Below are 24050 nucleotides of genomic sequence, written 5' to 3' on the forward strand. Positions count from 1 at the left end.
ACCCCACCCAACTGTGGGAGAGAGCAGATGCCGTGGGCCACAAAACACACACCGCCCACTAGCAGCACCGGCCAGGCACGTCCCTGTGGGGGAAGGCTCTGCCCTCCCCCTGCATCAGGTACCTCCTCTGGCCGATGGGTCCTTGCCTAAAGCCTTTCCTGTTCTCCGAGCCAGTCCCTCACTTCCGCTCCTCTCCCCCCGGCGGCCCTCACCTGCAGCAGACGGCCCCGCCCCCCTGCCAATGGCCCCGCCCCCCGGCGGCCCTCACCTGCAGCAGACGGCCCCGCCCCCCTGCCAATGGCCCCGCCCCCCGGCCGCCCTCACCTGCGGCAGACGGCCCCGCCCCTCTGCCAATGGCCCCGCCCCCCGGCGGCCCTCACCTGCGGCAGACGGCCCCGCCCCCCGGCGGCCCTCACCTGCGGCAGACGGCGTACATGCGGTTGACGGTGGAGATGCGGAAGGGCCCGTTCTTGGAGCGGGTGAGGCTGTTGCTCAGCGTGCCCAGGCCCAGGCGCTGGTAGTCGCGGCAGCAGGCGCGCTCCACCAGGTGGCTCATGGTCATCTTGTCGGAGGGTTTGATGGTGGTGGAGGGGGTCAGGGTGCTGTGGTCCAGCTCCTCGCTCACTGCAGGGCAGAGGGACCAGGCGGGTCAGGGGGAGGGGGACGAGCCCTGGGCCTTGCTGCAGCCGCTTCCTACTGGGGGCCAGGCCACAGGCTGCAGGGAGTCGACCGCGCGCACGAGCCGCCTGGGACTGAGTGAGCCGCGCGGCCGGGCCCTGCGCTCACAGGCTGCCCGGTGGCGACACGGCAGGGGCCCCAGAGCGACGGAGACGGGCTGCCCGATGGTGACACGGCCCCACGGGCCCCAGAGCGACGGAGACGGGCTGCCCGATGGTGACACGGCCCCACGGGCCCCAGAGCGACGGAGACGGGCTGCCCGATGGTGACACGGCCCCACGGGCCCCAGAGCGACGGAGACGGGCTGCCCGATGGTGACACGGCCCCACGGGCCCCAGAGCGACGGAGACGGGCTGCCCGATGGTGACACGGCCCCACGGGCCCCAGAGCGACGGAGACGGGCTGCCCGATGGTGACACGGCCCCACGGGCCCCAGAGCGACGGAGACGGGCTGCCCGATGGTGACACGGCCCCACGGGCCCCAGAGCGACGGAGACGGGCTGCCCGATGGTGACACGGCCCCACGGGCCCCAGAGCGACGGAGACGGGCTGCCCGATGGTGACACGGCCCCACGGGCCCCAGAGCGACGGAGACGGGCTGCCCGATGGTGACACGGCCCCACGGGCCCCAGAGCGACGGAGACGGGCTGCCCGATGGTGACACGGCCCCACGGGCCCCAGAGCGACGGAGACGGGCTGCCCGATGGTGACACGGCCCCACGGGCCCCAGAGCGACGGAGACGGGCTGCCCGATGGTGACACGGCCCGGCAGGGGGCACAGCCAGCCCAGCCACGGCAGGGGCCCCAGAGCGACGGAGACGGGCTGCCCGGCGGCGACACGGCCCGGCAGGGGGCAGAGCCAGCCCAGCCACGGCAGGGGCCCCAGAGCGACGGAGACGGGCTGCCCGATGGTGACACGGCCCGGCAGGGGGCGGAGCCAGCCCAGCCACGGCAGGGGACTCCCCGCGTGGGGGCAGCCTGTTAGCCCAGCGAGCGCCTGACCTGAGATCTCGTCCTCGTCCTCGGGGCAGTGCGGGCCGCTGCGCGGCTCCCAGGAAGGCGGCGTGTACTTCTTGCGGGTCACGTACTGGCGGCCAATGGTCCTCTTGGCGTTCTTCACCAGGTTCTTGGAGAGCGTCCTGGAACGGGCGCGGGGGCGTGAGCCGAGCGGGGACCAGCCCCGGGCTGGCTGTGCCACGGCCCGGCCACAGGGACCCTGCCCCGCTGGGCTCCAGAGCGCCCGCCTGGCCCAGCATCGGGGGAGAGGCAGGGACCCCGACACTCCCAGCCAGAGCAAAGCGGAGGCAGGAGCAGCCCTCAGTGCCACCCACTCGCAAGCTTGTGCCAGCCTGCGGCTGCAGGCAGGTGTCACGTTACCGGAGTTTAAGGGGAGCAGCCAGGTCACCGCTGTGTCCATGGGGGCGTGTGGAGTTAGGAACGGGGACGCTGTGCGGATGCTGAAGGATTCTCTGTCAGGCAGGGCAATGGGCCGGGAATGTTTGCCCATGGACGCGCTAATGAGCAAAGCTCCAGGGAACAATGGATCTCTGGAGGCCAAAGACACCCCTGGCCACTGGCCACGGGACTCTCTCTAGCTCGGAGGAAGCCAGGAGGGGGTATGAATAGGCCATGTGGCCGACTCCATCTTGGTGCTCAGCTCAGCCCGTCATCCCAGAGGCAGCAGTGCAGGGATGGAAGAGCCGGAAGGAGCTGTGGACCCACCCTGACGGAGGATGTGCAACAAGGACTTATAAGCCAGCAGCTATTGCAACTCTGCTAGAGCCTGCAGCGAGAACTGGGAGATTCGGTGCATGTAACGTAGGATCCTTTAACAACCTCACTCTCAGGCTTTTCTCTCTCGTAGTAATAAACCTTTAGGTGGTAGATTCTAAAGGACTGGCCCAGAGTAATTTGTGGGTAAGATCCAAGGATCCGGTTTCTTGGAACCGGACAGAACTTGTTGGGGGTAGGTGGGATTGGGTGCTAGGACCCCCCACCTGTGTATGAGGCCCGGGGCCATCTGGGGCACGGATATTGCTGGGGTGTCGGAGGGGTTTTGCTCGGGAGGCTCCAGGCAGGCGGCTGAAGCGCTCTGTGGGACTGGTTTGTGGCCTGTGTGGAGAGGTCACCAGTCTGGGGGCTGTAAGGAGCCCTGGGTTTGAGCAATTCGCCCTGAGTGGCGCCCTCAGCTGTGCCCAGACCCGGCCCGGTCCGTCATGCAGGGAAACACCTGTGCCCCAGCTCAGGCAGAGCCCACCAGGACAGGATGGCCAGGCCTGCTACCACGGGGTGGGGGAGGCCCCCTCCCCAAAGGGGCGCCCAGAGGTGCCTGGGCCCTCCAAGCCACAGGGCACATGGAGCAGCTCCAAGCAGAGAGTCCATGGGGCCCGGCCCGGCCCTCGGGTGTCACAACCGACCAGCTTGCTGCCCCCCGTCTCCCAGATCCCCAGGGCCAGGCGAGGAGCCAGGCAGAGGCCAGATTTGGCGCAGTTGGCTCGCTGCCCCGGCTTGGTCCCTCCCTGGCAGCCCGGCCCCCCACAGCCTCTGGGCTGGCGAGCAGGATGGGACGTGCCCCCTGGCGAGCAGGGCTTTGCCTGGGGGGCCAAGGGCCAGGGAGGGGACGGGGCTGTACAGGGAGGGCACTTCCCAGATCCAGCTCCTGGGGCCATTCGGGGCGCGGCCGTGCAGGGCTGGGCCCGAGGGTGGGGAAAGGCACCGAGTTTGCAGGCCCGCAGCCCGGGAGAGGCAGGCCCACGCCCGTGGCAAGCAGAGCGGTGGCAGGAAGCAGCGCAGGGCGCGGTGACGGCTGCAGCCAGGGCCCCCTCGCCAGCCCCGCCGTGGGAAGGTCTTACGTGGACGAGGGGCCACGGTGCCCGAGGGACATGACCCCCACTGCCAGGCCCTGGAACATATCGGCCACCTGCTGGGAGCTGGGTCACAAACGGGAGAGAGGCTCAGACGCCGCCCAGCGCCCGGCCCAGCAGCCACGAGCGGCACAGCCCTGCCAGCCCGGGGCACGGCCCAGCCCCCCATGCACGGCCCCCCCGCCTGCCCCTCCCGCCGGCACAGCCCTGCCAGCCCGGGGGCACGGCGCAGCCCCCCATGCACGGCCCCCCTGCCTGCCCAGCACTGCCCCTCCCGCCGGCACAGCCCTGCCAGCCCGGGGCACGGCCCAGCCCCCCATGCACGGCCCCCCCGCCTGCCCCTCCCGCCGGCACAGCCCTGCCAGCCCGGGGGCACGGCGCAGCCCCCCATGCACGGCCCCCCCGCCTGCCCAGCACTGCCCCTCCCGCCGGCACAGCCCTGCCAGCCCGGGGCACGGCCCAGCCCCCCATGCACGGCCCCCCCACCTGCCCCTCCCGCCGGCACAGCCCTGCCAGCCCGGGGGCACGGCCCAGCCCCCCATGCACGGCCCCCCCACCTGCCCCTCCCGCCGGCACAGCCCTGCCAGCCCGGGGGCACGGCCCAGCCCCCCATGCACGGCCCCCCCCGCCTGCCCCTCCCGCCAGCACAGCCCTGCCAGCCCGGGGCACGGCCCAGCCCCCCATGCACGGCCCCCCCACCTGCCCCTCCCGCCGGCACAGCCCTGCCAGCCCGGGGGCACGGCCCAGCCCCCCATGCACGGCCCCCCCACCTGCCCCTCCCGCCGGCACAGCCCTGCCAGCCCGGGGGCACGGCCCAGCCCCCCATGCACGGCCCCCCCGCCTGCCCCTCCCGCCAGCACAGCCCTGCCAGCCCGGGGCACGGCCCAGCCCCCCATGCACGGCCCCCCCCGCCTGCCCCTCCCGCCAGCACAGCCCTGCCAGCCCGGGGCACGGCCCAGCCCCCCATGCACGGCCCCCCGCCTGCCCCTCCCGCCAGCACAGCCCTGCCAGCCCGGGGCACGGCCCAGCCCCCCATGCACGGCCCCCCCACCTGCCCCTCCCGCCGGCACAGCCCTGCCAGCCCGGGGGCACGGCGCAGCCCCCCATGCATGGCCCCCCCGCCTGCCCCTCCCGCCAGCACAGCCCTGCCAGCCCGGGGGCACGGCCCAGCCCCCCATGCACGGCCCCCCCGCCTGCCCCTCCCGCCGGCGCAGGCCTGGCCCCGCAGCCCGACAGCCTGCTGCTGCCGCAGCCCCTTGGCGTCAGGGAGCCGAGATCCTGGGGAGAGGCAGTCCCTGGGTGGGGGGGGGCAGGCAGAGCGCTGTGCCTGAGCTGGGGCGGAGACAGCATGCCGGACCGGGGAGGGGACAAAAGGCAGAATGCCTGTCCCAGAGTGGGGGGGGGGGGCGGAAGGGGCAGAGCGCTGTCTCTGAGCGGGGCGGGAGGAGGGGCACAGCGCCATCCTGGGGAGGGGGGGTCAGAGAGCTGTCCCTGAGCGGGAGAGAGGGGGGAGGGGCAGAGCACTGTCCTGGGCAGGGGGGGAAGGGGCAAGGAGGGGCAGAGCGCCATCCCTGGGGGGGCGGGGGGGGGCAGAGCGCCGTCCCTGGGGGGGCGGGGGGGGGCAGAGCGCCGTCCCTGGGGGGGGCGGAGGGGGCAGAGCACTGTCCCTGAGCGGGGGGGAAGGGGAGGAAGGGCAGAGCGCTGTCCCTGGGGGGGGGGGGGGCAGAGCATTGTCCCTAAGCGGGGGGAAGGGGAGGGTTAGGGTTAGGCACCGTCCCTGGGGGGGCGGGGGGGGCAGAGCGCCGTCCTTGGGGGGGGCCGGGGGGGGGCAGCGCGCCGTCCCTGGGGGGGCGGGGGGGGGCAGCGCGCCGTCCCTGGGGGGGGGGCGGGGGGGCAGCGCGCCGTCCCTGGGGGGGCGGGGGGGGCAGCGCGCCGTCCCTGGGGGGGCGGGGGGGCAGAGCGCCGTCCCTGGGGGGGCGGGGGGGCAGAGCGCCGTCCCTGGGGGTGGCGGGGGGGGGCAGCGCGCCGTCCCTGGGGGGGCGGGGGGGCAGCGCGCCGTCCCTGGGGGGGCGGTGGGGGCAGCGCGCCGTACCTGATGGAAGGGCTCTTGTCCTTGGCCTTGGCCGGGGGGGCCTGCTTGGGGCCCTGGCCGGCGGTGAAGGCGAAGGTGCCGCGCACGTGCTGCGGGTAGCGCAGCTTGTGCAGGTGCTTGCGGAAAACCTCGGCGCTCTCGGACGCCACCTCCTCGTCGAAGGCGATGCGCAGCAGCTGTGGGCACAGCGAGGGCTCAGGCTGCTGCCCCCCTGGGCCCTGCCCCCGCGGCTCCACTGTCCAGCGCCCCCAGGGCGCCGCCGACCCTGCCCCCGGCCCAGGGCCCAGCTCCCCCCCAACAGCAAGGCCCTGGGGCTAGAGGCGGGCAGGGACCCCGAGAGCTGGAACTCAGCAGGTCCCGGGCCCCCAGGAACAGGCCTGCTCTCCCGACAGGGCCTGAGTCGGCCTCCAGCAGCGCCCCCGCTGGGCGGCAAGGGAGCCGGGGCTCAGACACTCCCCGGCCTGCTCTGCGAAGGGCCCTGGGACGGCAGCGCGGGCTGAGCCCACGGCCAGGCCAGGGCACAATCAGGCCAGCGCCGGAGGGACCGGTACGCGGCCATGGCCCACCCAGGACAGACCCAGGAGAGCGGCTCAGGCCAGCGCCCCCCAGCCCAGCGTCCCGTCCCAGGGCGCAGCCCAGGCCAGCGGCCCTCCTGAAAGCCAGCAGGGATTCAGGGAAGGAGAAAACCAAGATTTGGGGTGACAGCCCCGTCTGCCTCCCTCCCGTCCCCCCAGGCTCCTGCGTGGCTGCAGTGGGCGTTCGTGTGAGCCCCGGGCCCGAGCCGCTGCCGGCCCTGCCCGCCGAGAGCCCAGGGGCGATACGCCGTGGTCCAGGGCTGCAGCGCCGGCTGCCCTCAGCCGAGCACGGTGCCTGGCTCAGCTCGGCCTAGCCCAGCTCCCAAGCGCTCTCTGCCCGGGCCCGTGGGACCCGCCCCGGCGCTAGTCTGGGCCCACAACAGGACGCAATCCCTCCCCCAGCAGGCCGTGGGGTCCCATGGCCTGGAGGCTGCGTCCCACCTGCCGGGCGGGCAGCCCCCCGAAGCCCTGTGCTCCCAGCCCGGCCCCAGGGCCCGGCTCACCTGGAACGTGCACGAGCGCAGCTGCAGCACCTCCTGGTTGCACTGCTCGCCCTGGGACTGCACGCCGATCCGCTTCTCTTTGGTCAGCGAGGCGATGGGGAAGGAGCGGACCACCGCCTGCTCCCCCACTGGGCACGGGGAGAGGGGCAGGTCAGCCGCACGCAGAGCCCAGCCACTCGCCTGCCCACCCTCTGGCGCCAGCCCCTTCTCAGGGGCCTGGGGAGGGGAGACCCGCCCAGCAGGCTCCCACTGAGCCACGGGGAGAGGAACCAGGGCGGGGCTGCAGAGGGGGGCTCACCCAGCGGGTCGGTGGGCGTGCCCTTGAAGACGATGCGGTACGTGGTGAGGAAGATGGCGCCCTCCGCGGGCAGCAGCGGGGGCCCCCCGATATTCCCTCCGGCAGCTTCCTCCCGGCCGTCGGGCATGAGGTACACGCGCAGCCCCTCCATCACGCACTCCTCGCCCACCAGCAGGCTGGGGCGCAGCAGCTTGGGCTGCGGGGACAAGGGAGGGGCTGGAAGCCACGGGCGAGCGGTAGCCGGCGGGCTCCAGTGGCCCAGGGGAGCAGGGGCCGGGGGGGGGTGGAGCCCGTGGTACAGACCTTCTGGATGGGGGGCAGCCGCTTGCTCTCCCTGTGCACAGCGTCCAGCGTCTCGATGTGCATCTGCACGATGTCTGGGGGGAGGGAGGCGCGTTAGCCCCACGGCCCGGCAGCAGGGAACGGGCCCCCGCCACGCCCACCCCGGCCTGCTCACCGGGGATCATGATGTGCAGCCCCTTGAGGTGCTCGTTGGTGACGCCGCTCTCCGTGCACACCTTGTCCACGAAGCGGTTGATGAAGCGAACCACGGAGTTGGCCACGTCTGAGCTCTCGGCGTCCTCGAACCCGCTCTCCGTGTCGTAGCTGTCGGCCACGCTGCCGGCAATGCTGGCGCGGGCAGAGGGGGCGGGCGTGAGCACGTGCGGGCCCCGCGCCACGGCCGGCCTCAGACCACGGCCCCACGCCACGGCCGGCCCCAGGCCACGGCCCCACGCCACGGCCGGCCCCACGCCACGGCCGGCCCCACGCCACGGCCCTGCTGCCTGGGCGAACACTGCCCCCGGCCCACGCCCAGCATGCGTAGCTCAGCCCACGCGGTGGCAGCCGGCCCCGGTCCTGGCAGCTCAGGCCAGCTCCAAGCCGCCCCCGCCCTGCCCCGGTACCTGTTGGTGACGAAGCTGTTGCTGACGCTCTCCACGTCGCCCAGCCCGGAGCTGCGCAGCAGCCGGTTCTTGCTGGTGTCGAGGGGCAGCAGCAGGTAGCTCATGCGGTTGGCGTAGTGAATGGCCTGGCTGAAGACCGTGCTCTCCTCCTTCTGGATCAGCTCCTGCTGCTTCTCCCGGCTCATGGTCGGCCACAGCCGCCGCTGCTCCGCCGCGATCTCCAGGGCCGACTTCTCCTCCCGCGGCTCCTCCTAGCCGAGCGGGCACAGGTCAGCCCTTCGCCGGCACCGGCTCCCGCTCCTCGGGGCCCCTCCGCCCTTCCCCCCCTCACCTCGGCCACGTGGTTCTCCTCGTGGCTCTCCAGGTACAGGGCTCGGATGTGGTTCTGCACGTCGCAGTAGAACATGGCCTCCCAGAACTGGATGTTGGTCCACACCACGTGCTCCTGCACGCAGCTGTAGGCAAACTGCGTGATGCCCGGGCTCAGTTTCTGCGGGCGGAGAAGAGGCTCAGAGGGGCGGTGCTGCTGCTTGCCAGCCCCTGCCGTGCTCGGGGGCTGGGGAAGGCGGCCCCACACGCCAAGGGCCCTGCCAGTGCAAAGCAAGCTTGCCCCAAGGCCCCTCCCACACGCCGGGCTCTCCCCCGCCAGACAGAGGGACGCCAGGCCCCAACTCCCGGAGCCGCAGCCCTCCGCCACCTCAGGCGGGCCCGGCGCCCGAGGGGAGGCCCAGCCCGACAGGGAGCACTCGCTGCTCCAGAGAGCCAGTCTACAGGGCAGTGTTGGCTGACGGGCCCGTGGAGGAGCCTTCTGAGCGCTGGGCCCTGAGAGCTCGTCGCCAGCCCAGGCCCAGTCTGCCCAGCAAGAGAGCAGCCCCGCAGGCCGGGCTTTCACTGCGGCGCGGATACGCCCAGAGCGGCTCCCCAGGCCGCGGCACTGACATCCCCGCCCACGCCGGGGCCACAGAGCACAAGGCCTCAGACCTGCTGGAGTCCGGGTCTGGGCCCAGGCCGGGGGCCGGAGCCAGAGCGGAGCCCCTGCGCTTGCCCGAGCTGGGACTCCCGCCAGAGCAGCCCCGGCACCGGGCGCTTCCCTGGCGCTCTCGGCACCGCCCGCGGCCTGCCCCGCTACTCACCCGGCAGAACGCCGTGACTAGCGGCAGAAGCGCTGCGGCGATCCCGTGCTCGTCCATGGCCGTGCAGTCCTGGGGCGGGAGACAGAAGGGATGAGCCGGCGCCCTGCGGAAGGCCCCCGCCCCCAGCTCCGGGAGGGGAACTGCCATCCACCGCGGGCCCCAGAGCCGCACACGTCCAGCCAGGCTCCCCCTCCGGGGCAGGGCGTGAGCGCCCCACCCCCGCCCGGCTCCAGGGTGGCGGTGGCCGGGGGCCTCGCCCCGCGTGCCCTACCTGCAGGCAGCAGTTCATCATGCGCACGATGAAGTCGAACTGCTGGTGGTCCAGGACCGCCCGGTTCTGCTGCACGTGCAGGTTCAGCTCCTGGGTCAGGCAGTGCCTGGCCGCTCGGCCCTTCATGGCCCTCAGCACGGCCGGCAGCAGCTGCGGGAGAGGCGCAGAGGGAGGCGTGAGGGGGCCCCGCAGGTGCCGGGCCAGGGCCGCTGGCAGCAGCTGGCGATGGGCCCGGCGTCCCCCATGCGCCTGCCGAAGGGACTGTGGGGCGAGGGGGTCCAGCGGGGGGAGCAGGCTGTGGGGCGAGGGGGTCCAGCGGGGGGAGCAGGCTGTGGGGCGAGGGGGTCCAGCTGGGGGAGCAGGCTGTGGGGCGAGGGGGTCCAGCGGGGGGAGCAGGCTGTGGGGCGAGGGGGTCCAGCGGGGGGAGCAGGCTGTGGGGCGAGGGGGTCCAGCGGGGGGAGCAGGCTGTGGGGCGAGGGGGTCCAGCGGGGGGAGCAGGCTGTGGGGCGAGGCCAGGCACAGGGGGTCAGACTGCAGGAGAGCAGGGTCCCCTGGAAGCTGCTCTGGGGCGGCCCCCAGGAGACATTCAAGCGCCGCCCAGCTGACTGGCAGAGCCCTGGCGAGGCTGGTGCACGTTCCCGCAGGCCCTGGCGCACACGGCTGGGGGAGCCGAGGAACGCCGCGGGACAGGGCTCGGGCAGGGACAGGGCTCCCCCAGCTGCGGGAAGAGGCGCTTTCCCCCGGCCGGGGGGGTTCTCCCTGCTGCTCGGCCGCACCGCCTGGTGCTCTGGGAAGCCCCGACCCCCCCAGCCCCACAGCTCTGGCGCCGGGAGCCCAGCCCGCTTGGCCGCCTCCCCAGGCCTCACCTTTTTGGCTTCGAGCATCTTGTTCTCGAAGACGTAGGAGATGCAGTTCCGTACCACCTCCAGGCGGCGGGCGCTGGTGGCCTGGGCGCTGCCGTTGCGCTCCAGGATGGCAGCTGAGGGGAAAAGCCGCCGGCTGTTGGGGGGGGGGGGGCACCGCCAGCCCATCTCTCCTGCTCTGGAGGGCAGGGGCTGCGCGTTCCTGACGCCCGGGGGAGCCCCCCCCCCTGCAGCAGGCAGCGCAGCCCAACTGGCTACGGTGGGGAGGAGCCGTCTGAACGGCCTGGCCCCGGGCACACGGGGCTGGGAGCGCCAGCGAGCGCGTAACCCACAGGGCACAGCCAGGGCTTCCCACAGGGCACAGCCAGGGAGAGGACCCGGGCGGGTGGCTTCCTGCAGCGGCAGAGCCGAGCGATCGGCACGAGCCACTCGCCGCCCCGGCTCCGCAGGCCCCGGCTCGCCCGCTCAGACGGGGCCGCTGGGCCTGGGGGCCCGTTCAAGGGCTGCCCGAGGGCTCCGCAGGCCCCCAGCTGGGCACACGAAGGGAGCAGACACCCCTGAATCCAGGCCTGGCCCCCAGCTGTCCTGAACGGCTCCCTGTGGCCCCCAGTCACCCCCCGTTCTCCGCCAAGCTGCGATCCCGCGGCCACGCGCCTCGGCCGAACCTCCGCGCCCCGCTGGCAGCTCACGGCTGCAGGGAATCCCCGCCCCGGGCCCGCAGGCTGGGGAACCCCACCAAGCTGCCAGCGGAGAGCCTGGCAGCGCCACGGCCCGGCACGTACCAATGGGGGGTCCCGACGGCACCATGCACTTCTTCTCCGCCCGCACGGCCGGCGGGGCCGTCTGCAGCTTGGCCGTGGCCTGGTCGATGATCCACTGCACCGTGCCCTCGTCCAGGCGGGGGAACGGCCGCTGGTGCAGGCGCAGGTGGCAGCCTTCCGTGGGCTTCTGCACCTTGTGCATGGTCACGGCGGGGTAGGGGTTCTCCTGCGGCACCAAGGGGCGTCACTCTCCCTCCAGCAGGCAGGCTGTCCTGGGGCCCTGCCCGCAGCCCCCGCCCCGGCCCAGCAGCCCCCGGCCCCGGCCCAGCAGCACGCTGCGCTCCCGAGACGCGGGGCATGGGCCGTGCCCTCGCCAGCCCCACGCTCACCCTGGCCAGAGAGGGCAGGGCTGCCCAGCTGCCCGGGCCGGGGGTGGCCAGACCCTCCAACCCCTGGGCCACGTGGGGGCGGACGTGCTAGAAACAGGCCCCCGCGGGCAGGGCTGCCCACCCCGGAAGTGAGCAGGCAACGGGGTGCCGAGTCAAACCCCAGCTCGCAGAGCAGCCGCCCACCTCCCGCTGGAAGAGCGACCCCCGCGCTGGGCGCAGCACACAGCTGAAGGGAGAAGGGCACCTCCAGGGGGTAGGGCTGCCCTGCCCTGCCCCCACCGCCCCATGCGCCCCCAGGGCCCCGCCCCCAGGGCCCCGCCCCCAGGCACTTACGTTCTTATAGAGCAGCTCGGCCAGCTCCTTGATGTGCCGCAGGACTTTCTGCTTGTTCCCCTCCTCGGCGCGCATGCGCTTTGCCCCCGCGGCGACCAGCTGAGGGTGGAGGAGAGGCGTGAGGGGCAGCCTCCTGCGTGGGAGCGCGGGTGTTGGCTGTGCTCCAGGCTCAGGCCGGGCCCCGCGGAGGGGAGGGTGCTCGGCGGGGGTCTGGGGCAGGGCCGCCCCCCGGATCGCCTCTTACCTCGTCGAACAGGTCGATGGCGCGGTAGGGGGCGCCCCGCTCCGTCACGAAGCCCGCGAACGCCATGCCCTCCAGCACCTTGGTGAGGAAGTCGTCCTCCACCAGGCCCCGCTGGCAGAGGAAGGCTGCCTGCAACAAGAGCAGCCCGCGTCAGGGCTAGCCGGCCGCGGCCCCACTGGCACCGCGGCGGGTCACTGTGCGCAGGTGACGGGGGAAGGGCAGCGGCCCAGCCCCCCTGTGCCCCCCGCCCGCTCGCTGTGCCCTGGGCAGGCCTCTCGGCCCCCGATGTGCGGATTGCGACGGGGCCACGGCAGCGCACACCAGAGCTCAGCACAACCCAGCGGATTCGGGAGGCCGTTCCAGCCCTGCAGCGGGTGGCTGTAAACGAGCCGGCGACTCTACGATTAACCGCCAGGCCTCTGCCGGCGGGGAGCTCCGACCCCGCGAGGACAGGGACCACGAACGGACAGGCCCAGGAGCTGGGCTGGAGCGCGCTGGGAACTATCGACTAGTCGAGTGGCCAGTAAGAACTCGGGCGGTCACTCGACTGTTCAATTCCCCGACAGCTCACACCCCCGATCCGCACCGGCACCAGCTCCACGGCGGCCCCTCGGGAGGCAGCGCAGGGCGGGCGCTGGAGCCGACACGCTCGAGGGCTGCGGGGACAGAACGGACACGGCCGGGATGCCGAGGCGGGAATGTCCCAGGGGGTAGGCAGCCTCTCGGCGCACAGCACCACGGCCCCCGCCCCGCGCCACGGGACCCTCCCGCCGGGGCTCGGCCAGCCAGAGGGGCTCTGCCAAACGACTGTGGCCAGGCCTCCGGACGCCCTGGGATCGGCGCCTGGCCGGGCAGCTGGCCGGATTCCCTGGCAGGGCATCTCCCCGTGGCTGCTTGTGGCAGCACGTCGGGTCCCCCCGACCCTGCACCTGCCGGCAGCACGATGAGACTCGAGGGGGGTTATTGCTCCTCCAGGACACGGCCCAGCACAGACGGGATGTGGGTTCAGGAGTCAGGGCCAGGAGGCCTCAGCCCCCTTGGGGGAGGGGGTCCAGCCCCATTGGGGTAGGGGGGTCCATCTCTCCCCCTTACACCCTCAGCCCCCTTGGGGAGGGGTCCAGCCCCCCCTTACACCCTCAGCCCCCTTGGGGGAGGGGGTCCAGCCCCCCCCTTACACCCTCAGCCCCTTGGGGGAGGGGGGTCCATCTCCCACCTTACACCCTCAGCCACCTTGGGGGAGGGGGTCCAGCCCCATTGGGGTAGGGGGGTCCATCTCTCCCCCTTACACCCTCAGCCCCCTTGGGGGAGGGGGTCCAGCCCCCCCCTTACACCCTCAGCCCCCTTGGGGGAGGGGGGTCCATCTCCCCCCTTACACCCTCAGCCCCCTTGGGGGAGGGGGTCCAGCCCCATTGGGGTAGGGGGGTCCATCTCTCCCCCTTACACCCTCAGCCCCCTTGGGGGAGGGGGTCCATCCCCCCTTACACCCTCAGCCCCCTTGGGGGAGGGGGTCCAGCCCCATTGGGGTAGGGGGGTCCATCTCTCCCCCTTACACCCTCAGCCCCCTTGGGGGAGGGGGTCCAGCCCCCCCCTTACACCCTCAGCCCCCTTGGGGGAGGGGGTCCAGCCCCCCCCTTACACCCTCAGCCCCCTTGGGGGAGGGGGGTCCATCTCCCACCTTACACCCTCAGCCACCTTGGGGGAGGGGGTCCAGCCCCATTGGGGTAGGGGGGTCCATCTCTCCCCCTTACACCCTCAGCCCCCTTGGGGAGGGGGTCCAGCCCCCCCCTTACACCCTCAGCCCCCTTGGGGGAGGGGGGTCCATCTCCCCCCTTACACCCTCAGCCCCCTTGGGGGAGGGGGTCCAGCCCCATTGGGGTAGGGGGGTCATCTCTCCCCCTTACACCCTCAGCCCCCTTGGGGGAGGGGGTCCATCCCCCCCTTACACCCTCAGCCCCCTTGGGGGAGGGGGTCCAGCCCCATTGGGGTAGGGGGGTCCATCTCTCCCCTTACACCCTCAGCCCCCTTGGGGGAGGGGGTCCAGCCCCCCCCTTACACCCTCAGCCCCCTTGGGGGAGGGGGGTCCATCTCCCCCCTTACACCCTCAGCCCCCTTGGGGGAGGGGGTCCAGCCCATTGGGGTAGGGGGGTCCATCTCTCCCCTTACACCCTCAGCCCCCTTGGGGGAGGGGGTCCAGCCCCCCCCTTACACCCTCAGCCCCCTTGGGGGAGGGGGGTCCATCTCCCCCCTTACACCCTCAGCCCCCTTGGGGGAGGGGGTCCAGCCCCATTGGGGTAGGGGGGTCCATCTCTCCCCCTTACACCCTCAGCCCCCTTGGGGGAGGGGGTCCATCCCCCCCTTACACCCTCAGCCCCCTTGGGGAGGGGGTCCATCCCCCCCTTACACCCTCAGCCCCCTTGGGGAGGGGGTCCATCCCCCCCTTACACCCTCAGCCCCCTTGGGGGAGGGGGTCCATGCCCCCCCCTTACACCTCAGCCCCCTTGGGGGAGGGGGTCCAGCCCCCCCCTTACACCCTCAGCCCCCAGCTTAGGAGGCTTCCTTCACGTTCCCCAGCCAGCAACTGCCCCTTCCCCCTGAGCCTCGTGTTGGGCTCCCCCAGGAATCCCGTTATCTGCTCCGGCTGGGCCCAGGTGTCCGGGCTAACACACGTGGGTGAGTCAGTGGGAATTGCACGGCGCAGGGGGACCCCGGGTCACAGAGCAGACAGCCCCCCGTCCCAAGGGGGCTGAGGGTGTAAGGGGGGGCATGGACCCCCTCCCCCAAGGGGGCTGAGGGTGTAAGGGGGGGGGCTGCTCATGGGGAGGGAGATCCTCAGGAACTCGGCAGGGTTCCCTGTAAGCTGTGCTCTTGTGCTTCCAGACGATTAGCAGGCGCCCCAGCCAGGTTTGTTCCCCTGGTGGTGCACATCCGCCCTTGCCTTGGTGCACATAATTTATTCCGCACAGGGATGGAAACAACCCGCCTGTGGCTGGAACGTTGGAACTGAGCGCGGGAAGGGCCCCTTTGCTCCCGGGACCTCTGCGGACGTCATGGGTTGCGGGTCCAGCCCCGTTCTGGGAGGCTCCGCAGCAGGGAGAGCGAAGCCGCGCTCGGGGCTGGGAGACGCGGGAGCCCGGGGGACTCACAAGCAGAACCGACCCCGAGAGCGCTACGGGCGCGGCTCAGACTGCCCAGCCCGAGGGGCAGAGCACTGTGCAAAGAGGCTGCCTTGCCAAGGCCGGGCGCTCAGCGGGTGGAGCCACGGGCCGGCCAGGCGGGGCGGGAAGCCGACTGCTTCACCTGCCTGCGTGCAGCGAGCCGTGAACGGGCTCTGGCTGGGCGGAGGGCCCGCCTGTAATTCCAAACCGCGGGGCCTTTACGGAGCATCCCGGGGCCACAAAACACTTAGCGAAGGTGCCGGTGCAGCGCAAATCGCCACATGAACAGCGCTCGCCGCGGGGCCCGGCCCACCGAGCACACACCAGCCGGGCCCTCTGCCGCCGCCCTCGCCCCGGGGCCCCGGCCCGCCGAGCACACACCAGCCGGGCCCTCTGCCGCCGCCCTCGCCCCGGGGCCCCGGCCCGCCGATCACGCACCAGCCGGGCCCTCTGCCGCCGCCCTCGCCCCGGGGCCCCGGCCCGCCGATCACGCACCAGCCGGGCCCTCTGCCGCCGCCCTCGCCCCGGGGCCCCGGCCCGCCGAGCACACACCAGCCGGGCCCTCTGCCGCCGCCCTCGCCCCGGGGCCCCGGCCCGCCGATCACGCACCAGCCGGGCCCTCTGCAGTCGCCCTCGCCCCGGGGCCCCGGCCCGCCGAGCACGCACCAGCCGGGCCCTCTGCCGCCGCCCTCGCCCCGGGGCCCCGGCCCGCCGAGCACACACCAGCCGGGCCCTCTGCCGCCGCCCTCGCCCCGGGACCCCGGCCCGCCGAGCACGCACCAGCCGGGCCCTCTGCCGCCGCCCTCGCCCCGGGGCCCCGGCCCGCCGATCACGCACCAGCCGGGCCCTCTGCCGCCGCCCTCGCCCCGGGGCCCCGGCCCGCCGAGCACGCACCAGCCGGGCCCTCTGCCGCCGCCCTCGCCGCGGGGCCCCAGCCCGCCGAGCACGCACCAGCGGGCCCTCTGCCGCCGCCCTCGCCCCGGGGCCCCGGCCCGCCGAGCACGCACCAGCCGGGCCCTCTGCCGCCGCCCTCGCCCCGGGGCCCCGGCCCGCCGAGCACGCACCAGCCGGGCCCTCTGCCGCCGCCCTCGCCCCGGGGCCCCGGCCCGCCGAGCACACACCAGCCGGGCCCTCTGCCGCCGCCCTCGCCCCGGGGCCCCGGCCCGCCGATCACGCACCAGCCGGGCCCTCTGCCGCCGCCCTCGCCGCGGGGCCCCGGCCCGCCGATCACGCACCAGCCGGGCCCTCTGCCGCCGCCCTCGCCCCGGGGCCCCGGCCCGCCGAGCACGCACCATCCGGGCCCTCTGCCGCCGCCCTCGCCCCGGGGCCCCGGCCCGCCGATCACGCACCAGCCGGGCCCTCTGCCGCCGCCCTCGCCCCGGGGCCCCGGCCCGCCGAGCACGCACCAGCCGGGCCCTCTGCCGCCGCCCTCGCCCCGGGGCCCCGGCCCGCCGATCACGCACCAGCCGGGCCCTCTGCCGCCGCCCTCGCCCCGGGGCCCCGGCCCGCCGATCACACACCAGCCGGGCCCTCTGCCGCCGCCCTCGCCCGGGGCCCCGGCCCGCCGATCACGCACCAGCCGGGCCCTCTGCCGCCGCCTCGCCGCGGGGCCCCGGCCCGCCGATCACGCACCAGCCGGGCCCTCTGCCGCCGCCCTCGCCCCGGGGCCCCGGCCCGCCGAGCACGCACCATCCGGGCCCTCTGCCGCCGCCCTCGCCCCGGGGCCCCGGCCCGCCGAGCACGCACCAGCCGGGCCCTCTGCCGCCGCCCTCGCCCCGGGGCCCCGGCCCGCCGATCACGCACCAGCCGGGCCCTCTGCCGCCGCCCTCGCCCCGGGGCCCCGGCCCGCCGATCACACACCAGCCGGGCCCTCTGCCGCCGCCCTCGCCCCGGGGCCCCGGCCCGCCGAGCACGCACCAGCCGGGCCCTCTGCCGCCGCCCTCGCCCCGGGGCCCCGGCCCGCCGAGCACGCACCATCCGGGCCCTCTGCCGCCGCCCTCGCCCCGGGGCCCCGGCCCGCCGAGCACGCACCATCCGGGCCCTCTGCCGCCGCCCTCGCCCCGGGCCCCGGCCCGCCGAGCACGCACCAGCCGGGCCCTCTGCCGCCGCCCTCGCCCCGGGGCCCGGCCCGCCGAGCACGCACCAGCCGGGCCCTCTGCCGCCGCCCTCGCCCCGGGGCCCCGGCCCGCCGAGCACGCACCAGCCGGGCCCTCTGCCGCCGCCCTCGCCCCTGGGCCCCGGCCCGCCGAGCACGCACCAGCCGGGCCCTCTGCCGCCGCCCTCGCCCCTGGGCCCCGGCCCGCCGAGCACAGCACCAGCCGGGCCCTCTGCCGCCGCCCTCGCCCCGGGGCCCCGGCCCGCCGAGCACGCACCAGCCGGGCCCTCTGCCGCCGCCCTCGCCCCGGGGCCCCGGCCCGCCGATCACGCACCAGCCGGGCCCTCTGCCGCCGCCCTCGCCCCGGGGCCCCGGCCCGCCGATCACGCACCAGCCGGGCCCTCTGCCGCCGCCCTCGCCCCGGGGCCCGGCCCGCCGATCACGCACCAGCCGGGCCCTCTGCCGCCGCCCTCGCCCCGGGGCCCCGGCCCGCCGATCACGCACCAGCCGGGCCCTCTGCCGCCGCCCTCGCCCCGGGGCCCCGGCCCGCCGAGCACGCACCAGCCGGGCCCTCTGCCGCCGCCCTCGCCGCGGGGCCCCGGCCCGCCGATCACGCACCAGCCGGGCCCTCTGCCGCCGCCCTCGCCGCAGGGCCCCAGGCCGCCGATCACGCACCAGGCGGGCCCTCTGTCGCCGCCCTCGCCGCAGGGCCCCGGGCCGCCGATCACGCACCAGCCGGGCCCTCTGTCGCCGCCCTCGCCGCAGGGCCCCGCCCACCGAGCACGCACCAGCCGATCCCTCTGCCGCCGCCCTCGCTGCAGGGCACCAGCCCGCCGAGCATGCACCAGGGAGACGTCACTTGGGACGCCACTTCTGGAGCCCTGCCACCTGAGCGGGCCCCGCCGAGAGCGTCTGGCCAGGCCTGAGCCGCACGGCCCAGCCGGCTCTCCCCCTCAAGGCACGGCAAGGCTTGGCAGCCGGCAGGAGCCAGCACACAGCGTGGGCCCAGCATCCCCCCGGGCCGAGGCAGCGCCGCTCTGGTGAAGCGCCAGATCTGAACGGGGCTCGGTCTGGACGACTCGATGCTCTTGGGCTGAGCTTGGGCCCCGCTGGAGACCCGGGCAGCCCTGGTGCCAGGCCCTTCCCAGCCAGCGGGACGTGGCGGTGGGGACGCGGGCAGGGCGAGGTGGGCGGCGGGGGGGCCAATCTCTCCCAAAGCCCAGCTGTTGGCTTGCGTCCGAGGCGCAGACGCATTCCGAGCGGAGCCCGGAGGACGCGTATTAACCCGCCTGCAATACAGCAGGTACCGGCGCCAGCCCCCTCCCGGGGAGTCCACGTGGGTGGTTGGAGACATCACTTCCTCAGGCGCCCGTGTGTGGGGAGAGATCCGGGTGTGCGGGGTAACTTCCTCCTCCCTGCCGTCCTGCCCTGCACCCCCGGGTGCACGGGGTAACTTCCTCCTCCCTGCCGTCCTGCCCTGCACCCCCGGGTGTGCGGGGTAACCTCCTCCTCCCTGCCGTCCTGCTCTGCACCCCCGGGTGTGCGGGGTAACTTCCCCCTCCCTGCCGTCCTGCTCTGCACCCCCGGGTGTGCGGGGTAACCTCCCCCTCCCTGCCGTCCTGCTCTGCACCCCCGGGTGTGCGGGGTAACCTCCCCCTCCCTGCCGTCCTGCTCTGCACCCCCGGGTGTGCGGGGTAACCTCCTCCTCCCTGCCGTCCTGCTCTGCACCCCCGGGTGTGCGGGGTAACCTCCTCCTCCCTGCCGTCCTGCTCTGCACCCCCGGGTGTGCGGGGTAACCTCCTCCTCCCTGCCGTCCTGCTCTGCACCCCCGGGTGTGCGGGGTAACCTCCTCCTCCCTGCCGTCCTGCTCTGCACCCCCGGGTGTGCGGGGTAACTTCCTCCTCCCTGCCGTCCTGCTCTGCACCCCTGGGTGTGCGGGGTAACCTCCTCCTCCCTGCCGTCCTGCTCTGCACCCCCGGGTGTGCGGGGTAACTTCCTCCTCCCTGCCGTCCTGCTCTGCACCCCCGGGTGTGCGGGGTAACTTCCTCCTCCCTGCCGTCCTGCTCTGCACCCCTGGGTGTGCGGGGTAACCTCCTCCTCCCTGCCGTCCTGCTCTGCACCCCCGGGTGTGCGGGGTAACCTCCTCCTCCCTGCCGTCCTGCTCTGCACCCCCGGGTGTGCGGGGTAACTTCCTCCTCCCTGCCGTCCTGCTCTGCACCCCCGGGTGTGCGGGGTAACTTCCTCCTCCCTGCCGTCCTGCTCTGCACCCCGGGTGCCCTCGGTGCCGTGCACAACACCCCGGAATTTGGTGGTGGTCTCCTCGGTGCAGCTCCCGGCAGAGAGCAAGCGCTGGGAACACCCCGCAGGTGTGGCGGATACTGCAGCGCGCGCTGTGCTTCTACTCAAGCGCCCTTCCTTGGCTCCAAGGAGGGACTCCGGAGCGACGCCTCGGAGCCGCGCCTGGGCTCTTTGGCAGCTGCTGCTCATCGTCTCTTCCGCCCGGAGTCTCTGCCCAGGTCCGTGCAGGGGCCAGGCAGCCCCAGCAGGGTCACTGCACAGGGGCGCACGGGGCTGCGCACCAGCATTCACACGGGGGAGGTGGCCTCCAGCCACGGGGGCCCAGGGCGTAGAGAACGCGCAGCGAGGCAGGGCAGCGTGGGAGAGCAGAGGGAGGACGGCCAGAGGCAGGGAAGGGAACGCAGGGCAGCGTGGGAGAGCAGAGGGGACTGCCAGAGGCGGGGAAGGGAACGCAGGGCGGCAGCCCCACACCCCGGTACCTGGAGGGACTCATCTGCGAAGGAGCTTCGCCCACTTCCAGGGGGAAGGCCGGGGGGACTGGCCAAACGCTGCCAGGCGGGCGCAAGGCCTTTCACCCCAAACAGAGGCAATGGGACCCCCCCCGCCCGCCAGGCTCTCGGCGCGAAAGCGTTTCCCACGCCACGGGAGTCACGCGCTGCCCCCCGCGCACCTGGGACCCACTCGGGCCGAAAGCCGCTTCCCCGGTGGCCTGCGCTCGGCCCCCACGGGTGTGTCCGGCCCCCCGGCCGCGCTCACCTTGTGGAAGCGGATGACGGGCTCGGGGTGGATGCGGATGATGTGCAGGCACCAGCGGTAGCCCTGCAGCAGCTGTGCAAAGAGGCGGAGGAAGACGGCGCGGATCTCCTTGTCCTGCAGCAAAGGAAGCGCAGAGCGGTCAGGCGCCGCGGCAGCGGACACGGGCTGAGCCAGCCCGGGCAGGCAGGAAAGCGGGGATGGGACGGGGAGGGCGGAGGAAGCTCCCGCCCCTCCCACCGCACCAAGCAGAACAGGGGGGGTGCTTGGTGCTTACGAGGCCCATGGGTGCTGAAGGAGCTGCCCCAGGCCCCCAGACGGGGTGACCGGCAGCCCCTGCAGAGAGCCAGGGGACTCTCCCCTCTAGCCCTGAACCTCACCTCCTGCCCCGCCACTTGCAACCCACCGGCAGCCCCTTAACCAGCCTGAGACGGACGCTTCCGCCCCCCTTGTCCCAGGCCCTGGAACTCAACAGCAGCCTCCAGCTCCTCTGCACCCCCCCCCACTCCGCACGCCCACCCCCGGTGCTCCTCTGCACCCCCCCCCACTCTGCACGCCCACCCCCGGTGCTCCTCTGCACCCCCCCCCCACTCTGCACGCCCGCCCCCGGTGCTCCTCTGCACCCCCCCCACTCCGCACGCCCGCCCCCGGTGCTCCTCTGCACCCCCCCCCCCCTCTGCACGCCCGCCCCCGGCGCTCCTCTGCACCCCCCCCCCCTCCGCACGCCCGCCCCCGGCGCTCCTCTGCACCCCCCCCCCCTCCGCACGCCCGCCCCCGGCGCTCCTCTGCACCCCCCCCACTCCGCACGCCCGCCCCCGGCGCTCCTCTGCACCCCCCCCCCTCCGCACGCCCGCCCCCGGTGCTCCTCTGCACCCCCCCCCACTCTGCACGCCCGCCCCCGGTGCTCCTCTGCACCCCCCCCCCCACTCTGCACGCCCGCCCCCGGTGCTCCTCTGCACCCCCCCCACTCCGCACGCCCCGCCCCCGGTGCTCCTCTGCACTCCGCCCACTCTGCACGACTGCCCCTGGGCCCCGGTGCTCCTCTGCACCGCCCCCCCGACTCTGCACGCCTGCCCCTGGGCCCCGGTGCTCCTCTGCACGCCGGGCCCCGCCCGCATGCCCGCCTCTGTGCCCCACAGCTCCTCTGCACACCCACCCCCCACTCTGCACGCCCGCCCCTGTGCCCTGCCGCCCCCACCCCACTCACAAACTCACCTGCATTTTGAGGGAGGAGACGGAGACGGTGGAGGGCGGGAATGCTAAGTCGGCCACTTCCAGTTCAGGGTCCAAGACCTGCCACAAGCAGAGTGTGCTCAGTGGGGCAGCCCAGTGCGCTGGGAGCTTGGCCACCAGCAGGAAGGGGCACCCCAGAGCAGGCGGCACCGGGCCCTGCCCCCCTGCGGGCGCGGTGCCTTTGGGCTGCCAGGCAGCGCAGCTGGAATTCCTGGGCCTGCGCTGCTCCCGGCCGGCTAGACGACCACGCGGGTCTCTCGTGCTCTCAGGTCGGGCTGACGGCTCCCTGCACCCTCTCCCGGCACGGCCTGGGGCTGGGCCCAGGAGGGGGGTGGGAGTGCCAGGAAGTCTCCGGGACCAGGCCCCCCAGGGCCTGTGGACTTTGGCTCCGAGCCCTGCCCTGTCGGAAGCTGCCCACACCGAGCGCGGTCTCGGCGGCTGCCCGACGTCGCTGGGCCCCTCCGGACGGCCGAGCGCGTTCGAGACGGGCGACCGAACTGACCCGCAGCCAGCCGCTCCCGGGCGGGAGAGTTCGCCAGGCTCCCGGCCCAGCGTGCCCCACGGGGAGGGAGGGGGCAGCTCAAGGGACAGGGTCTCTCCCCGGATCTGGCTGTGCTTGAACTCGCCCCAGCACCTGCCCACGTACCATGGAGAGGGCTTCTCGCGTCTGGTGGAGCAGCGGCTCCGGCAGCAGGGAGATCTGGATGCACTCCGGGACGGTCACCGTGCCCCCGTCCAGGTCTGCCACAATGACGTCCAGCTGAAAGCGGCCGGGCAGGCGTGAGCAGGCAGGCCCCGCCCCCGGCAAAGGGGGAGGGGCCTGGACTGAAGTCTCTCCCCTCCCCCCAAGCCCAGAGCTTCACAGTCCCCACCACCTGGCCCGGTGCCCGACAAACGCTGCGCACCGGGGAGGAGAGCGCCAAGGCCGCGGATTCCAGCTGAGCCGGCCGGCAGGAGAGTGCCGGGATCGGGGCCTCGGCTTTACGCCCCCCGCGACCGGCCCCGCCCCACCCACAGGCTCGCTCCCTGCCAAACCGGCCAGTTTCACCCAGATTGAAACGCGTCACTGAGGCCGTGCAGGCTCCTGCCGGCGAGCGACACCGACACCCCAAGCAGGCGCTCAGACGGCGGGAAGCCCCTGCCGCCTTCTGGCCGACCACATGCCCGGCGCTACCCTGGTGGAGACGGGCCCCGCACCCAGCCCCGCCGGCCCAGCAGGGCGTGTCCATCGCCCCACCCAGGAGCTCTGCCGACGAGCTGGCCGGGGATCCCGGCGAGGGGCCTCACCAGCTCCTGCGTCTCCGCCTGGAAGATGGAGCTGACGCCGATGATGAAGGGCGTGGGCGTGCTGAGCACCTCCAGCAGCTGGGCAGGCAGGATGGGCACGTAGGTGAAACTGCAAGCAAAGCAGACGGTCACGGCGGCCCTGAGGAGCGACGCTGGGGCCCCCCTGCCCCTGCTCAGCCGTGCTCAGAGCCCGGGGCCTGCAACAGCCCCCAGGGAATCGGGTCAGATGGTGCAGGGATCCTGGCCCCAGACGATCGCAGACCATGGCGGGGGGGAAACGCTAGAGACAGGCGCTGGGAGTTACGGATCCGACTGACGAACAGGCGCAGGTACAGTCGGCAGCTCGCCTGTGGCCTCGGGGAGCCGGCAGGAGGCACAGGCGGTGGTGAGCGCTGGCCAGAGGACTCCGGAAGAGCAGGAGGCAACACTTGGAAGGGGGTGAGACGGCGCGTCGGGGTTCCCCTGATCCTGCACCCCCGTAGCAGCAAGACCAGACTCCGCCAGCCAGGAGAACGGGGGGGGGGGGGGGGGGGTTATTGCTGCTCCGGGATCCAGCCCAGCACAGACGTGACGCGGCTACAGGAGTCAGGGCCAGGCAGCCTCACCCCCCCCCGGGTTAGGGGGTCCTTTGCCCCCCCAGACTCTCAGCTAAGGCTGTTTCCTTCATGGTTCCCAGCCAGCAACTGACCCTTCCCCCGAAACCTGGTGTCCGTCTCCACCTCCCTCCCTTTGCCTCTCCCCGGGAAGGGCCTGTTATCGGCTAACACCCGAGTGGGTGGGTCAGTGGGAACCGCACGGCGCAGGGGGACCCGGGGTACAGGGCAGACACCCCCCACTAGGCCACGGGGGAACTGCTGCTTCTCTCCTGCGTCTGGGGCCCTGGGCCCACGCTGGCTGGGCAGGCACTGTGGGTGCCCCCCACTGGCCTGTGTCTGTAGCACGGCCCAGCGGGGGTCGGGAGCGACCCGTGGCTGAGAGGGGGGCAGTCTGGGCTGGGAACCATGGAGAGAAGAGGCACAGCTGAGCACTGAGGGCTCAGGGGCCTGTGGACCCGCCCCAAGGGGGCTGAGGCTGCCTGGCCCTGACTCCAACGTCCACGTCGAACCCGGGCCGGGCCGGGCCTCCGAGGAGCAAGAACCCGCCTGTGCCGCTGGCATCTCGCTGCGGGCGGGGGGCAGGGGCGGGGTCGCCGTCACACAGGGGCTGGGGGCGCTGCGGAGCCCACGGGGGGAGGTGCGATGGCCGGGGGGTGCCCCGAATCCCCACCCCCTGCCTTCCTCCAGCACCAGCGGCCAGGTGAGCGAAGGCTGGTTCCGCTGG

At 73.9% G+C, this 24050-nt stretch overlaps 1 protein-coding gene across 6 annotated transcripts in view; it reads right to left on the reverse strand.

Moving 5' to 3' along the window:
* The window catches only part of SBF1 (SET binding factor 1), a 117367-nt gene that overhangs the window by 12776 nt on the left and 80541 nt on the right, over positions 1-24050 (reverse strand). For 3 of the 6 annotated variants that reach the window (XM_075924281.1, XM_075924264.1, XM_075924262.1), the window contains exons 8-27: positions 22731-22839; positions 22090-22203; positions 21426-21503; positions 20214-20327; positions 11910-12038; positions 11666-11764; positions 10965-11169; positions 10186-10298; positions 9320-9469; positions 9049-9117; positions 8247-8405; positions 7916-8166; positions 7468-7640; positions 7314-7387; positions 7011-7206; positions 6713-6840; positions 5635-5810; positions 3531-3608; positions 1681-1817; positions 417-624 (exon numbers count right to left, since the gene is read on the reverse strand). In XM_075924281.1, coding sequence (XP_075780396.1) covers positions 417-624; positions 1681-1817; positions 3531-3608; positions 5635-5810; positions 6713-6840; positions 7011-7206; positions 7314-7387; positions 7468-7640; positions 7916-8166; positions 8247-8405; positions 9049-9117; positions 9320-9469; positions 10186-10298; positions 10965-11169; positions 11666-11764; positions 11910-12038; positions 20214-20327; positions 21426-21503; positions 22090-22203; positions 22731-22839 — 2760 coding nt within the window. The remainder of the gene's footprint in view (positions 1-416; positions 625-1680; positions 1818-3530; positions 3609-5634; positions 5811-6712; positions 6841-7010; positions 7207-7313; positions 7388-7467; positions 7641-7915; positions 8167-8246; positions 8406-9048; positions 9118-9319; positions 9470-10185; positions 10299-10964; positions 11170-11665; positions 11765-11909; positions 12039-20213; positions 20328-21425; positions 21504-22089; positions 22204-22730; positions 22840-24050) is intronic. The other 3 variants (XM_075924291.1, XM_075924298.1, XM_075924271.1) reach the window with 1 other exon arrangement.

Source organism: Pelodiscus sinensis, chromosome 1, assembly GCF_049634645.1.
Source record: "Pelodiscus sinensis isolate JC-2024 chromosome 1, ASM4963464v1, whole genome shotgun sequence".
NCBI lineage: Eukaryota > Metazoa > Chordata > Testudines > Trionychidae > Pelodiscus > Pelodiscus sinensis.